Source organism: Temnothorax americanus, unplaced genomic scaffold (assembly GCF_048541705.1).
Source record: "Temnothorax americanus isolate GAGA-0224 unplaced genomic scaffold, ASM4854170v1 Scaffold42, whole genome shotgun sequence".
NCBI classification, from domain to species: Eukaryota; Metazoa; Arthropoda; class Insecta; order Hymenoptera; family Formicidae; genus Temnothorax; species Temnothorax americanus.
The window spans coordinates 660,632-676,514 of NW_027509570.1; the positions used below are offsets into that span (position 1 = coordinate 660,632).

Below are 15,883 nucleotides of genomic sequence, written 5' to 3' on the forward strand. Positions count from 1 at the left end.
CACAGGAAGCATCTAAGTCGGCCATATTTAATGTCTCGAAAACGTCGACACGAGGTGACGCAGACGGCCATTTGTATTAATGTTCGTGTAGCCACGAGGCGTACATAAATCGGCCATTTTCATGATACGCCACCACCGACACGACACAGGAAGCACTCAAGTCAGCTCAAGTCATTTTAATGTCTCGAAAACGTCGACACGAGGCGACGCGGACGGCCATTTGTCTCTAATGTTCATGCAGCCACGAGGCGTACATAAATCAGCCATTTTTATGATCGATGATTCAAATCATCAAGAGAGAAGTATGTGCAATGCAACTCCTCTCTCTTGCATCAATACGAGCACCAATGAACATAAAGACACGTACTTCATACCGAAGCGACACATAACTCACCAAAGCGAGCATATATGTGAGATTAAAGCCGGGCATATATAACGTCCTTCCTTTCAGATATATACTTTCTTCTCTCATCAAGACGGCCATCAGAGCGAACACAGATGTAAAGTTAATTACCGCCAGGCATATATAACGTCCTTTCGGTTCGATTCTTCCTTACTGTTCGATGCACAAGGTCCAAGTCTAGATTATCAAAGTCCAGTCTGATACGATATACCGAAGATTCACGATATTTCTCGATTCAAAGTTCAAGGGACAAATGACGATCGCCATGCGGCATATAAGTCTCTCGCGAAAACGCGCACTATATCACCTCAATAATAGTTAAAAACCAAATAATATGTATATTGTTCGATGCACAAAATCCAAATTTATAATATCAAAGTTCAATCTTATATGATATTTCAAAGATTCCCGATATTTTTCGAATCAAAGTTCAAAGTCAGGTAACAGACGCCATGCGGCATACAAGTCTTTCGCGGAGCCATATCACATCGAGAGAAAATCTTAGAAAATCTAAGCAATCCTACTAGTGACAATAATAAAAATTATATAATTCGACTCATGATGACAGCGCGAACCGGCACATATCAAACACTTTTAATATTTCTCAAAATTCAGAATCACGGGACTCCACATATACGGAGCGCTGCAAAGTGCGTCCATCCTCCTCAAACAAAGCCTTGGCTCAGACTCCAGACTCAACCTAACCTAACCTAACCTTTTTTTTTTTTTGTTAACGCTGGGGAAATCTTCCACTGCTGGGTTCCCGAGCAAGCCCGGTATGTGGCCCAGCAGCCCCCTCTGTTGTTGGAGGGGGAAGACCCCCCCGCCCTCCGGGGAGGGGACGGGGGGAGTGTGGGATTCCACGCGCGCTTCAAGTGCGCGCGCAGCCTACCCACTAAAACCCCAGCGTGTGTCCATCCTTGGCGTTACGCGGGCGCCTCGGGAACGACGTAGTCATGACTTCCGAGACACCCGCCGCCCAGGCGCCTCATCAGAGGCGCTTCTTCCCTAATTCCTAATTCCCACTTGGGAAATACCGCCGACATTCGACAGGGAGTGACACAACCTCTCCCTGTCGTTCCCTCTCTTGCAGCTAGAGAGGATTGGGTTGAGGACCCGGGAATCCCCGCCCAGGCCCCCAATCCCCCCAGTCTGTATTCAAGCCTCCCCATTCCCCTCAGGATGATGGGAGAGGGGGGGGGGCGCCTATCAAATTTCCTCCGAGCCTAGCTTGGCACGTTTTCCTCCCGTCCGAACTTTGGAGGAGAAGAGAGGGGGGGGGTAACCTCTCCCGCCCCCTAGTTTTCCTCTCCTTCTTTCCTCTTATCCCACCCCGGTAGGATCCACCGGAGGTGGGGGACGGCGATTACGGGGAGGGGGTCTCCATCTTCGGTTACGAGGTGGCAGTCCTTGCGGCCGCCGGAAAACCCTTCCGTTGCCGTCCACGTCTATTTGATCCGGCGCGGGTTGTTCTCCGCGTCGAATTCTTTCTGCCTCCTCTTTGGCGGCCATGATTTTGCCGCAGAACGATGCCACGGCACGCCAATTTTGCTCCCTCTCGACCATTGCTGCCACAACGGTCGCGGAGGGTTGGAGGGGGGTGGGACCATGGCCAAAGTTCGAGTCGTGAAAAAGACCGTCGATTAGCGTAATAAAAATTTTTCACCCTGGCAACTTGGTTCAAGTATACAGAGCCCAAGGGGGGGGTGGGGGGGGATGGGACCTGGGGGGATGGATAGCAATACCGGAGGGGGTCAACTTTCCCTCAGGTCCCCCCCCCTCAATCCACTCCCTTGGAAGTTACGGCCAATAAACTAAATATCTCCAATATGGCTACCGGAAGGAGAGTCCGGGGGGGGGGGCGGGACCATGGCCAAAGTTCGAGTCGTCAAAAAGACCGTTGATATCCGTCATAAAAAAAAAAAAAAAAATTTTTCAAAATCTCGGATTCGACCTATAACCCTTTTTAACTTAAAAAAATATAAATAAATTTAGAGAAGCACTTCAGACTGTCACATTTTATAATCACAGACTCATTTCCATGGTCAACTTGTCATTGTTAGAGTTTACTTTTACCTTACCGACATCAAATCTTCGAAATTAAATTTAAAAAGAACGAGACCTGAGCGACGATTGTTCTTCTCAGAATGTTTTTTACACAGAAATTAAACAATTTTACAAAGTTTTAAGAAAATCGGAGGAGAGAGCGTTATACTAAACATTTACCGCTTCAAGCAAAGTAAGCTGGATTTTCTCAGCTTTAAGCGTCAAAGCCAAAGCAACGCAAAGACGCCGAAATTTTGACGCTGTTTTCCTTTTCATGAGGGTGAAGTCCCATGGAGCCAGCGTACGGCGTACCGGCGTACGGCGTAAAGAAGCTTGACCAATCACAGGCTTTACGCTCGTTTTCATTACGCCAGCACAGATGTTACGCTGGTTTTTCAAGCGTTCCAGCGTTTACGTTACATACACACACGCACACACATATGTACAGTAACTTGGATTGTGAGAAGTGCCGAACGCGATAAGTTGATTGTAGTTGTTGATTTTACGCGTAATTTATTAAACGTTATTTTGTCGCGCGGTCCATATCGATCCGTGATCGGTCGGTTGCGGGAAATCGTGCGCCTCGCTACGCATTTCACCTCTGTCGGGCTCTGCCTCGAGCGGCAACGATAGGACGGGCCTTCGAAGCGCGACAGCCTTCGCGGCATTTGCGGCGCTGCGAGGTTATGTTCGGCAAGTATCATCTCCGGTGTTCCTCGTCTTCGGGAACGCGACGAGAATCAACGGAGTGCTGAATCGACCCGATTTGTTGTCTACGAAGTCGCAGCAGCGTCAGTGAAATACCGTCGGCGAGGAACAAAAAGTGGCGGATTATTGGAAGTCCCAAGGCCGCAAGGTCTGTGACTTCTGCAAGTGCTGGATCGCCGATAATAAACCGAGTATCGACTTCCACGAGGGCGGCAAGAAGCACTGAATATTATTGTGAAAGAGAAACGCAATTTAAAATGAGTGAAAACCAGTTCGATAATTTCTTAGTAAGTATCAGTTCATAAAATTTTCCATACAGCACGAAATATAAATACGGAATTAGAAGAAAGCTGAATTAAAAAGCACGCTAATCAATTTGAATCAATTCTGTTTTGGGATAATATTTTTATCTTTATTCTTAAATTTGATATTATCACCTTTTATATAATAAATGCACATTATAGGAGGTACACTAATTTATAACAAATAATGTGTTTATTTCAGAACATAAAATGTGGTTATTGCGGCGAAATATTAGCTGTCGCCATACAAGAAGAAATATTTCGCCACAACTGTTTTAAACATTATAATGAAAAGATACATGCTGTATCCATTGATGATGACTTTGTTGTAACCATTGGTAAGTTTTGCAACAATAATACTTGTAGATTTCCAGCAATGCACATAGTCGGCACTATGTAATATATTTTTTAACAGTGTGCTTCACAATTCCTACACATCTCGAAAAGTGACTTTTGCCGTGTTTGATTGTGCGAGCCTAAAGAGCACATAACAATAAGAGTTCATTATCTGTGTTTTGAAGTGTCCAATGAGGGCGTCACATTGTGTTATCTTGCTGGAAAGCACCTATTATGTTATACATAGGTTTAAAATGTTACATTTAATCTGCAACTAATTGTATTTTAATAAGTTCCAAACAGCAATGAAAGATCGGAGGACACTGGCGATGAACATCAGTGTTCAACAGATCACCGCGATGAGATGCTGATTAACACAGTACAAACAAAACCAGCACTATGGAATTTCCAAATTCCACTTAGCGAAAGGACGAAGGCGAAAAAAAAAGCACTGTGGAAGGAGGTCGAAAATATGTTAGGAGGTTTGTATAAATATTTACAAGATATTACATGAAGTTATAAAGTTCAAGCTACAATTTATTTTTAAGCTGGATGCACAATGAAAAACACAGGCAATAGGAACAGGGAATAACAGGCAATAGATTTTCAACCTATCAGAACCTGTGTTATTCCCTGTTCTTGTTGCCTGTGTTTTTCATTGTGCATCTAGCTTAAAAATACAAGTTAATTTTGTTTATGATTACAGGGCTCATGACTGCAGATGATGCAATGAAAAGATGGAAGTATTTAAGAGATTGCTACGTGCGTTATAAACGGCAAATAAACGCGTATGTTCCGAGTGGATCCGGTGCACAGCCGAGTAAAAAACAGAAAACATTTCGCTTTTATGAGGTCATGCAGTTTATTGACGATCCATTGGAAAATGCACCGTATGTATTTTTACATGTATATTCTTCATAAATTATTAATAAGTGATAAATAGTATAAGAAACTAAAATGTAGACCATTATATACATATTTCAAATATGCACTCTAATTATATTTAAAATATTTATAACCCTGCCAAAAATTGTGAAATTAAACAAAAACTCTTACAATTAGAAATAAATCCTTTACCTACTAAGTATGTATATATTAGTAGAGCTTAATCTGACCTGGGCGTAAAGGTTTTTGTTTCTTGGAATTTTTTTATTGAATTACAGGTAATAGAGATCTGAAAATATGAAATTATGTATTATGATCGATCTTAATTTCATAATATATATTTTCATATTTTTCCCGTACTTACTTAATATCTGTAATAATATTCTATTTGTAATAATTTTTGAGAACTGTCAGTAATTTATCCGATTGCGATAAAGCTGCTGGAGGCGCACAAGAAGAGGACGATTTTTCGCCACCTACAACTTCAATAGCAAACAGTACGCGTGAGAGTAGAGCTTTGCCTTCAACTTCAACAGAAAATAGCATCTGTGAAAGTAGATCGTTGTCACGAGCTTCACGACGGTCATCACAAACATCTACACACATTACGACTTGTAAGAAAATTTTAGCTTTATTCTACATATTCTACTTTATTATACATCTTTTTAAAGAAATATAACATAATTGATGTAGTTATCTAGTCGATAATTCTTGACTCTAATTATCTTCTAATCGAATTATTTTGAAAAAGTAAACATAGTTATTGTGAAATACATAATATTTCCTGCTAGAAGAACTTCTGAAAATGTCCTGAAATTTAGAAATCTTCAGAACATTCAGAAAGCAGGTATATTAATTGTAATTATGATATAATCTGATTTTATTTCACTAATTTAATAAACCTTATTGCAGCAAATATACATAGTGACTCTTTGATGTCATCGGAACTACGAGACGAACTTAAAAATGTTCTAAATACTCCCGTTCCACAAAAAGATGCCATTGATTATTTTGTAGCATGTGTATCAGACGGAATGCGGAAGCTATCACGTAAAAAATCTCGTCATCTACAAATAGCAATTCTGCAGCTTCTTGCAGAGGCAGAGGCAGAGGAAGAGGAAGCTAAAGAACATAATTTTTGATTTAATTTTATACAATATATAATAATTATAATTAGTTATTTATATCCATGTTTATTTCAATAATGAATTCTATTTGAATGTTCTTTTTGTTTTAGTTTATAAAAATCCAATATTGAATGTCATTTAAATGTTTTTTTTGTTTTAGTTTATAAAAAATTCAGTATTGAATGTTATTTAAATGGTAATTGATAAATAAATAGTAGATACAAACTTTATTATTTTGTTTGAAATACATATTTTATTTTTTCATGAAATATATAGTTTATATAGTATACTTTTTTTATGTAGAACGAATAATAAAGAAACATTTATTTTGTACTTTTTGGTTTTTAAAAATTATTTTGCAACACCTTCTCCCATTGCCATGGAACCGCACCGGTAATTTCAAAAAATGCTGCAAAATCATCTCTGATTTTAGCACTACTCTTTGTTGGCCTGCTTCTATCGAATGTCTCTGTATCTTCTAGACCCGTGCCACGCAATTCCCGTTCATATGCATTCAGGGTCATATATCTTCTTTGAGTATGCGGTTGGTTAAGTTCTTCTGATATTATAAAATTATGTAAACACGTAGTTGCTTTAATGATTCTAGTGGCAGTAGATATGCTGGCAATTAGCGGTTTGCGAAATATTCGCATTCTTGCAGAGAGTATCCCAAATACATTTTCTACAATTCGGCGAGCTCGACTTAAACGATAGTTAAATACGTTTTTGCGTCTGTCAAGTCTGCCACTTCTAGGATATGGCCTTAGCATGTATTGCGTTAATGGAAATGCTTCATCACCGACTAGAATAAATGGTAAAGCCTGGCCACCACGTTCCACAGGTCGCGGCGGAGGAATTGATAGCGTACCGTTTTGTAATCGCTTGCCGATCTCACTAGCATTAAATACTCCTCCGTCACTACGCCTTCCTGGCGCACCAATGTCCAGTAATGAGATCCGATAATTAGCATCAGCTACAGCCATTAAAATCAAACTGTGAGTGCCTTTATAATTGTAGTACATTGAACCACTATTTGGAGGTGCCTATAATATATATATATATATACACAATATATATAGCGTCATAAAAAAGTCAAAAACACGGATTTTGTGATCTATTGTAATGCATTTATTTTGTGTATGATATTGATATATAAAACAACACTTATAATAGCATTTATAATTTCATCTGACTTCTCATAACAGAAAATTGTCAAAATACTGAACATTTACCTGTAATATCATGTGTTTCCCATCAATTGCTCCAATGCAATTGGGAAAATTCCACTTTTCTTCAAATTCATCGGCTATTCTTCGCCAGTTATCTTCAGTTGGTTTCACGAATACCGTATCTTTTAATGTATCCCATATTGCATCACATGTCTCTGATACTATTTTTGACACTGTATTGTGTCCTACACGAAATGCGTATGATACAGATACCATACTGTCTCCTGAAGATACATATCGCAAGCAAATTTGAAGGCGAGTGCGAGCAGAAATAGGCTCACGAATAACAAATTGTTTCTGTATACGTGGTGAAACCATCTGCAACAGTTTCTCAAACATTTCTGGTGTTACTCGAAAAAAATTGAAAAATTTTTCTGTGTCTTCGAACACCATTTCTTGCACCAGATTGTTGCTAGCCCCTTGTGCTAATCGTCTTTCGGCATTAAAGATTGGTCTAACCCAAAATCTTCGAACGTTACGTCTAATTCGTGCATCTCTTTTCTTCTCTTCGGCTCTCATTGAATCATAAATTATATATAGTTGAACTAATTTTCGTCGAATAGCTTCTTTGCATAAAGGACTTTCCGGACACTTGTAAATTTTCAAGTATTTTATTAAATTAATTAACGTAAACTCAGAGTCCAACATTTTGACGAGCTAGGTTATGCACATTTGTTTTGACTTCATGTATGAATGTGTGTGTTAAGAAATCACGCTGAAAATTTCATCGGCTGTCCCATGGGGCGCATTTACGCCGGCGTAATGATTGATAAGCCAATCAGAAGACCCCTTGAGTATCCATTTTGAAAATAAGCTTTGTAAAAGGGAACAGTAATTGGCTTACTGATCTTTACGCCGCGTAAATACGCTCCATGGGACAGCCGATGTTTATACTGACGTAATGAAACGAGCGTAAAGCTTGTGATTGGCCAAGTTTCTTTACGCCGTACGCCGGTACGCCGTACGCTGGCTCCATGGGACTTCACCCTGACGTTCACGTGACGCCGGCGTCACGTGTGGTCATGCGACCTTCTTGCCGCTGAAAATGAGCGTCGAGCGTCAGCATGAAAAGGCACCTTTATACTTGAAAATCTCTAGGATGGCCGTTCTCAGGTTTCTCTGTCTATGTCTATTTCTATGGGTGTGGGTGTAGTTGTATGCTACACTTTTCGAGTACGAGTCAAATAACCTCACGTTGTGTTCGTATAATTTTGTTACACAAAATGTAAATATACGTTTGCCATGCACATAGCTTTTTAGAGTTGGAAGCATCCACTCCGAAAGGAACGTTGCGATATTATTTTGTCCGTAATACGATACATATATATATCAGAAACATGAGTAAAGGTCATAAACGTTCGAAACGTCTGAAATCAGAAAAGTCGAAAATAAAATTGAAAACTAAGAGATCCCTCACGTCGTTACCGAAAGGCTTGAATATTACGGATACGTCGTTTAAAGTAAAGAAGATACTGATACGTGAACAATTGAAGCAACGGAGTGAAACGGAAGTTCTCAGTTTTCGCAAATTGAATATCGATGTACGTAAATCACGTTACATTTAATTTTTACGAGTTACGCGAATGTTAAAGCGTATTGTATAAACCTAAACGTAGTTAATGCGTTTTACGTGTAACCTGCGAATGGTAATCCGATGGATATATATATATATATATATACTTTTTTTCAGGATTTATTAACGCGTTTTCGGCATCACAATTCGACTGTGAGAGAAGATGCGTTGAGACAATTGAAAGACATCTTGTTGCGAACGTCTCCAAAAACTCTACATTCGCAATTGAATTCTTTGTTACGTGGTATTGCAGCTTTATCTCTTGATAAAGAGAGAAATGTACGAACAAGTTCGTTTCATGCGCTCGATTTTATTCTTGGCCGTATTTCGACGCGACACGTGACACCCTTGCGTGAAATTGTAATATCGTATTTAAACTGTGCCATGACGCATATTGATCCACGTGTGAAGGAAGATTCTCTACTTTTCTTGGATGTTCTCGTAAAGACGTGCGATAGTGTCGTGGCGAGAGACAGCCATAAAATATTACCCAATTTTTTGAGTATGATATGTAGCGTACACAACCAAGTTAGACCTGGGGCACGCGTAACGACGACGCTAACGTCCAAGAGCACGGATGTAAAATGGAGACGTAAAGTTTTGGAACGTTTAGCTAATATGTTTGTCTCTATAGTAAGCTATAGAAAGCTTTGTGTAACGGCGCGGTCGAACGTGCTTCCGCGCGCGAGAGCGACGAGATATACCAGATATATTCCCGTTTATAGCGATAACGTGACTCGAGTTTGTGAACGTACGCTTGACAAAGATGTGAGCTCGCGAGGTGATAGCGTGAAAGAAACTATACCTGTTGAAGAATTCATGAAATATGTAGATTTATTGATGCCACTGATGTCTGATATTTGGCTTGAAGTATGCCCGGATGAAAAAGTGTCGAGTTACACAGAACGTACGATTTCGAGTGAGGCAGCTGCCGTGTTGACGAGTATCGTCGTGATTATACAATCGATTGTGGAATACATTGATACGTTGGCGTGCAACGATTATGACGTCAAGCGTACGAGGCCGTGGTTTAAAGATACATTTCACGATGCATATATGAAGACGTTTTTGTCGAGATTTCCATATGGTAAAGTAAAGCCGTTTGTTAATGAATCCAGAAAACATCAAGAGGATTTTTCTCAAGCGGCGTGTATGGATGGGTGTTTGGAACAGAACTTGGGACTTTGTCAAATTCACGCATGGTTTACATCTCTGTTTAGCAACGACGAACAATTTCCCAAGTCTACCAAAACCTATTGCGTATCAGTTATGAAATATTTAAATGGTAACGTAATATTGTTTCGCGTATCGTGCCTTTTTTTCACAAAACCACACGGACCTTTCTCTTTTCCAGGTGCTATTGAAACGTGGTGCGACTCGTCCGCATCGTCCGCATCGTTGTCGCAACTGATTAAACTTTTAAGAACTTTATTTTTGCAAGCTGGTCCAGTTTGGTATACCAACCGTATTAGTTTAAGTCACACTTTACGATTGATTATTGAAGCATCTACTCGTTTACCGAAGAAAGACGTGCACGCACACTTGTATCTGATTATCGGTGACGTTATGTTGGAAAGCACGTTAACCGAGTTACACAGGTAATCGTTTTAAATAGAATAATATGATAGATACGTTAGTTTCTGTAGAGCATATGACGTTTTTTTATACTTGTTTCCGTTGACAGAGAAAAGGCGTTTGAAAACTTTGTTACGATCTTACCGACGTTACTTTTGAGATCAAGCATAGATGACGTCGTAATTCGAATGATCGGTCAAATAGTTCTACGTTTTAAGGAATATATCCGGAAAGAATTGATAGCTAAACGCAAGTCTATTATCGGTGAGAAGTTATATAAACGTAATTAAGGATGACGTAAGGGCGTATATATTATATGTGCTGTAACTTTCATTATTGTGTATTACAAACGCTTTATTCTTTTCAGAAAATGCTAAAAAGATCGACATTGTAGGTTCACAGGATGATAAACGATCGAGACTCATGATTTGTAATCTATTTTATTTTATAGATTCACAGATTTATTATTAAATAACGACGTTCGCACGTTGTCGCATGTTGAATGTTGTACGATCGGTTTGTCTATGTTGAGCGCAAGTCTTGATAAATTATTAACATATCGTACGACGTAATATGACTTTAATGTATCGTGCTTCGATAACGAGACAAGCGCGAATGAAAAGAAAAAAGTTTCGAATGTTAACTTGGCCATTCTATCGCGTGAATCAAATTTTTCTCAGGGATAGATACTATACGTTTACGCGAGCTTTACTTCTGTAGTAACTTACGATAATTCCTTTGCGTAAACGGGATTTTCCTTCGCGTAAACGGAATTTTGTAGTAACTTGCGATAATTTACTCCGCGTAAACGAGTGATATATCGTAAGTTACTACAGAAGTAACGCTCGCGTAAACGTAGTAACCTTTTTTAAAAAAAGGTAAAAAAAGGCGCCAAGTACACGTATAGTAGTGTATATGTTGTTACCTAAAAAAAAAAAGAAAGTGGTAGTATTATACCTCGAAAAAACCTAAGTAACAAGTGGTAGATCTTTATATCTCGAAAAATCTCGAAAAAATCTAAGCAGTAGTATTTTTATTTCCGAAAAATTATAACCCAAGTGATACACGTCACAAAATTATGTTACCTTATCAAAAAGAAGAGTCGCGCTTCAAGTGATCTATTACAATTACAAAAAAGAAATGATATCTCTTTAAGTTAGAGCGCCAATTACAGAGAGAACATGTATATTGCCTCAAAAAATAATTGTTGCACTACATTGAAAAATCTTTACATTGTGTCAATTAGAAAAGAATGTATAATAACAATTTTATAAGATTAAAAAATTTTATTTAAATTTAACAAGGGAATACAAGATATTTAAATACAAAGTTATTTACATGTGTATTTTTTAATGGCCACAAAGAATTACAGAAGTAACAGTACAAAATAAAAATATTTTATTAAAATACATAAATTTTTCTTGTAAAAAAACTTGGCGCTGCTAGACCTTTTAAATAAATAAAAATAATTCAGAGAAGAATACAATAGGAGTAATATTAAATGATTATCAGCGTGGATGTGGGAGTGAGTGATATGGGTGTGCGTGACTACGCGGACGGCGGCGGCTTATAATTAAGTATAGAATAAGTTTATTTATTTATTTAAAATTTCGAGGTCTAGCAGCGCCAAGTTTTTTTACAAGAAAAATTTATGTATTTTAATAAAATATTTTTATTTTGTACTGTTACTTCTGTAATTCTTTGTGGCCATTAAAAAATACACATGTAAATAACTTTGTATTTAAATATCTTGTATTCCCTTGTTAAATTTAAATAAAATTTTTTAATCTTATAAAATTGTTATTATACATTCTTTTCTAATTGACACAATGTAAAGATTTTTCAATGTAGTGCAACAATTATTTTTTGAGGCAATATACATGTTCTCTCTGTAATTGGCGCTCTAACTTAAAGAGATATCATTTCTTTTTTGTAATTGTAATAGATTACTTGAAGCGCGACTCTTCTTTTTGATAAGGTAACATAATTTTGTGACGGGTATCACTTGGGTTATAATTTTTCGGAAATAAAAATACTACTGCTTAGATTTTTTCGAGATTTTTCGAGATATAAAGATCTACCACTTGTTACTTAGGTTTTTTCGAGGTATAATACTACCACTTTCTTTTTTTTTTTAGGTAACAACATATACACTACTATACGTGTACTTGGCGCCTTTTTTTACCTTTTTTTAAAAAAGGTAATTTTGTGCGGATATCACGCCTTTTTGTAGTATATTACGCATTGTATAAACAGTATGTACAGGATAAAGCTATTTGGAGGTATAATACTACCACTTTGTTTTTTTCGAGGTAACAACATAACAGGGTAACAACATAATACATATACACTATTATGCGTGTACTTGGCGCTCATTTTACCTTTTTTTTAAAAAGGTAATTTTGTACGGATATCACGCCTTTTTGTAGTGTTACGCAACTTAATCTTATAAACAATATATCTTATAATTTCATAAACCGTATATAATACAAGGTATGAAGCTAAAAGTGTTACGGACTATTATTTCTAAAGAAAACAACAATTTAATATTTTGCTCAGTTTTTTAAAAATAATAATCTGTAACCCTTTTAGTTGTACACCTTGTATATATTTTTCAATTTCAACATAAAACATAATCGCAATAAAGCATGATTAATGTTAATAAGTCGTTAACTGTAAAATTCTTTATTTATTTTTATTTGCGTGTCTTACTGAATGTTGTTCGCAACTGTATATGTACCGATATCTTCAGGTATCGATATTTTTGATAATTATTTTTACGTCAGACATAATTTTAATTCATCCAATTTTTATTATGTCTAAACATAATTTTTGTCCAATTTTTATTATGTCTAGACATAATTTTAATTCAGCGATTTTTATTATGTCATGACATAATTTTAATTCTGCCGCTAAGGAAATTTTAAGTCGATTTTTATGAATCAAGCTTGAATTCAATGTTTAGGTGTCCCAGGTTGCCGATGACGAGGTCCACATAGCGCGCTCTATAGTTTTCGGTGTCCAGGTGTATTAATACCTTGAATTTGATGGCCACGTGTTCCAAGTTGCCGATGACGAGGTCCACATAGTGCGCTTCGTAGTTTTCGGTGTCTACATGTATTAATACCTCGAATTCGATATCTACGTGTCCTACATTGGGTGCGTTCAGCCGATACTTTGCTAGCCTAGCAATCGTGAGCAGTCGCTCGTTTTCGCTCGTTTCCTCTTTTTTAACTTACTGGATTAAAAAGAGAAGAAACGAGCAAAAACGAGCAACTGCTCACGATTGCTAGGCTAGCGGAGTATCGGCTGAACGTACCCATTCAGATTTAAAGTTATTAATACACCTAGACACCAAAAACTATGAAGCGCATTATGTGGACCTCGTCATCAGCAACCTGGGACACCTAGACATCAATTTCAAGGTATTAATACACGTAGACACCGAAAACTACGGAGCGCAATATGTGGACCTTGTCATCGGCAACCTGGGACACCTAAACATTGAATTCAACATATTATTACACCTGGACACCGAAAACTACGAAGCGCACTATGTGGACCTCGTCATCGGCAACCTGGGACACGTAGACATCAAATTCAACGTACGATTACACCTGGACACCGGAAACTATGAAGCGCACTATCTGGATCCCGTCATCGGCAACCTGGGATACGTGGACATCGAATTCAAAATATTAATACACGTAGACACCGAAAACTACGGAGCGCACTATGTGGATCTTGTCATCGGCAACCTGGGACACCTAGACATCGAATTCAACGTACAATTACACCTGGACACCGAAAACTATGAAGCGCACTATCTGGATCTCGTCATCGGCATCCTGGGACACGTGAACATCAAATTCGACGTATTATTACACCTAGACACCGAAAACTACGGAGCGCGATATCTGGACCTCGTCATCGGCAACCTGGGACACGTGGACACCGAAAACTACGGAGCGCACTATGTGGACCTTGTCATCGGCAACCTGGGATACCTAGACATCGAATTCAACGTACGATTACACCTGGACACCGAAAACTATGAAGCGCATTATCTGGATCCCGTCATCGGCAACCTGGGACTCGTGGACATCGAATTCAAGATATTAATACACGTAGACACCAAAAACTACGGAGCGCACTATGTGGACCTCGTCATCGGCAACCTGGGACACGTAGACATCGAATTCAACGTATTATTACACCTGGACACCGAAAACTATAAAGCGCACTATCTGGACCTTGTCATCGGCAACCTGGGATACATAGACATCAAATTCAAGCTTGATTCATAAGAATCGACTTAAAAATTCCCTAGCGGCACTTTCTGCCAAGCATAAAGAACCTACTTTTCCGTTGACTCAATATTTATTATATATATATACCTAATTTTACTTAAATAGAAATCTTCCTCCTGACCGATAAGTTTATCGACCTAATTTTGAAATACGCGCGCGATATCGAAACTGGCGATACCTGCGCCGCCAGCGTCGAAAAAGTGAAAGTGACGTTTCTCTGATAGATCGCGGCGTTAGGAGGAGGAGGAGGAGGAGGAGTATCTTAAAAATAAATTTTCACATTTGGACTTTGCGTCGCAATATCTCCGCTCGTAAGGCACGTAGCGGAATATTATGAGAGAAACCCCCCCCTAATTGGACCCCAAGCTATCGATCAAGCCTACTTAGAACTTGATCCGTTCACTCGTTATCGAGATCTCAACATCTCGGGTACTCGCAACCCGTCGCGTCGCGTAAAAGAGTCACGGTCGGTCTCGCTCCGCGTGTACTTGGCGCGAGACACTACCGTGTCTCTTGATAAATACATAAAAGTCCTTGACATATAAGTCTTTTCCCGAGAACCAAATGTATCAATCTATAATGGGCCGGTCTACAACGGATATTGTAATTAAGTCATAAGAATTGGCCACGCACAGTTCATTATTCTTCGACCGCAACGAGAATAATGGAATGTGCGTAGTCACGTCTTACGACTTAAGGCGCGGCACATGGAAAAACTTAAGCAGTAAAAGCCAAGCGGTAAAGGCCTTCACACATAAAATGCCGTATGGACGTAAAACGTAAGCGTAAGAAAATCGACCAATCCCAATCGAGTATTTTCCCCTACTCGGATTACGGACAGTACAATACTCGATTGGGATTGGTCGATTTTCTTACGCTTACGTTTTACGTCCATACGCGATTTTATGTGTGAAGGCCTTAAGCAAATCAGCCACTCACAGTCAGGTAGCGACGACATACCGTTGATTTCTAATGGTCTACAATGCGAGTCGTAAAGTCGTGAGTCGTAAGTATCGACCACGCACAATCGAATTTGAGAAGAATAATCGACTGTGATTGGTCACGTTTTACAACTCACGACTTTACGACTCGCCGTGTAGACCTAGCATTACTGCAAGTTTTTCTATGTGTCAAGGCCCTTACGACTTACAACACCCATTGTAGACCGACTCTACGGGCCTTGGCACAAAAAAAATTTGAGCAGTAAGAAATCAACGGTATGGATGCTTAGGGCCGTGCCTCAAGTTCTTGACTTGTGATTGGATGATTTGCTTAGTACTTGAGTTTTACTAATAAAGGTGAAATTTCATGGGCAGTAAAAAGCAGCAGCAGATCGTACTGATTGGCTATAAAATAGAGAAGTTCTCGAGTTCCTAGAACTTCTCTATT

The 15,883-nt window shown here is 38.8% G+C and overlaps 3 protein-coding genes across 3 annotated transcripts; 2 read left to right on the plus strand and 1 right to left on the minus strand.

Annotated features, from left to right (window-relative positions):
• The first annotated feature begins 2,728 nt into the window (after positions 1-2,728).
• Positions 2,729-6,037, plus strand: LOC143902975 (uncharacterized). The gene is made up of 6 exons (XM_077416264.1): positions 2,729-3,444; positions 3,662-3,797; positions 4,089-4,277; positions 4,502-4,685; positions 5,086-5,294; positions 5,593-6,037. The coding sequence occupies exons 1-6, from the start codon at positions 3,415-3,417 to the stop codon at positions 5,820-5,822; spliced, it is 978 nt and encodes a 325-aa protein (XP_077272390.1). The 5' UTR covers positions 2,729-3,414; the 3' UTR covers positions 5,823-6,037.
• Positions 6,014-8,019, minus strand: LOC143902974 (uncharacterized). The gene is made up of 2 exons (XM_077416263.1): positions 7,040-8,019; positions 6,014-6,850 (listed from the first exon to the last, which is right to left on the minus strand). Exons 1-2 carry the CDS (start codon positions 7,682-7,684, stop codon positions 6,152-6,154), a joined length of 1,344 nt encoding a protein of 447 aa, XP_077272389.1. The 5' UTR covers positions 7,685-8,019; the 3' UTR covers positions 6,014-6,151.
• A 165-nt stretch (positions 8,020-8,184) lies between these two features.
• On the plus strand, positions 8,185-10,827 carry LOC143902967 (testis-expressed protein 10 homolog). Its single transcript, XM_077416252.1, has 5 exons — positions 8,185-8,577; positions 8,727-9,894; positions 9,964-10,207; positions 10,294-10,448; positions 10,552-10,827. Exons 1-5 carry the CDS (start codon positions 8,374-8,376, stop codon positions 10,653-10,655), a joined length of 1,875 nt encoding a protein of 624 aa, XP_077272378.1. The 5' UTR covers positions 8,185-8,373; the 3' UTR covers positions 10,656-10,827.
• The last annotated feature ends 5,056 nt before the right edge of the window (positions 10,828-15,883 follow it).

Excerpts from the sequence above, each read along its gene's own strand:
- LOC143902975 (XM_077416264.1), top strand. The coding sequence starts at position 3,415 with ATGAGTGAAAACCAGTTCGATAATTTCTTA. Across the intron at positions 4,278-4,501 it reads GGTCGAAAATATGTTAGGAG|GGCTCATGACTGCAGATGAT; the intron begins GTTTGTATAAAT and ends TTATGATTACAG. Across the intron at positions 4,686-5,085 it reads GATCCATTGGAAAATGCACC|AACTGTCAGTAATTTATCCG; the intron begins GTATGTATTTTT and ends ATAATTTTTGAG.
- LOC143902974 (XM_077416263.1), bottom strand. The coding sequence starts at position 7,684 with ATGTTGGACTCTGAGTTTACGTTAATTAATTTAATAAAATACTTGAAA. Across the intron at positions 6,851-7,039 it reads GGAAACACATGATATTACAG|GCACCTCCAAATAGTGGTTC; the intron begins GTAAATGTTCAG and ends TATATATTATAG.
- LOC143902967 (XM_077416252.1), top strand. The coding sequence starts at position 8,374 with ATGAGTAAAGGTCATAAACGTTCGAAACGTCTGAAATCAGAAAAGTCG. Across the intron at positions 8,578-8,726 it reads TTCGCAAATTGAATATCGAT|GATTTATTAACGCGTTTTCG; the intron begins GTACGTAAATCA and ends ACTTTTTTTCAG. Across the intron at positions 10,449-10,551 it reads TAAACGCAAGTCTATTATCG|AAAATGCTAAAAAGATCGAC; the intron begins GTGAGAAGTTAT and ends TATTCTTTTCAG.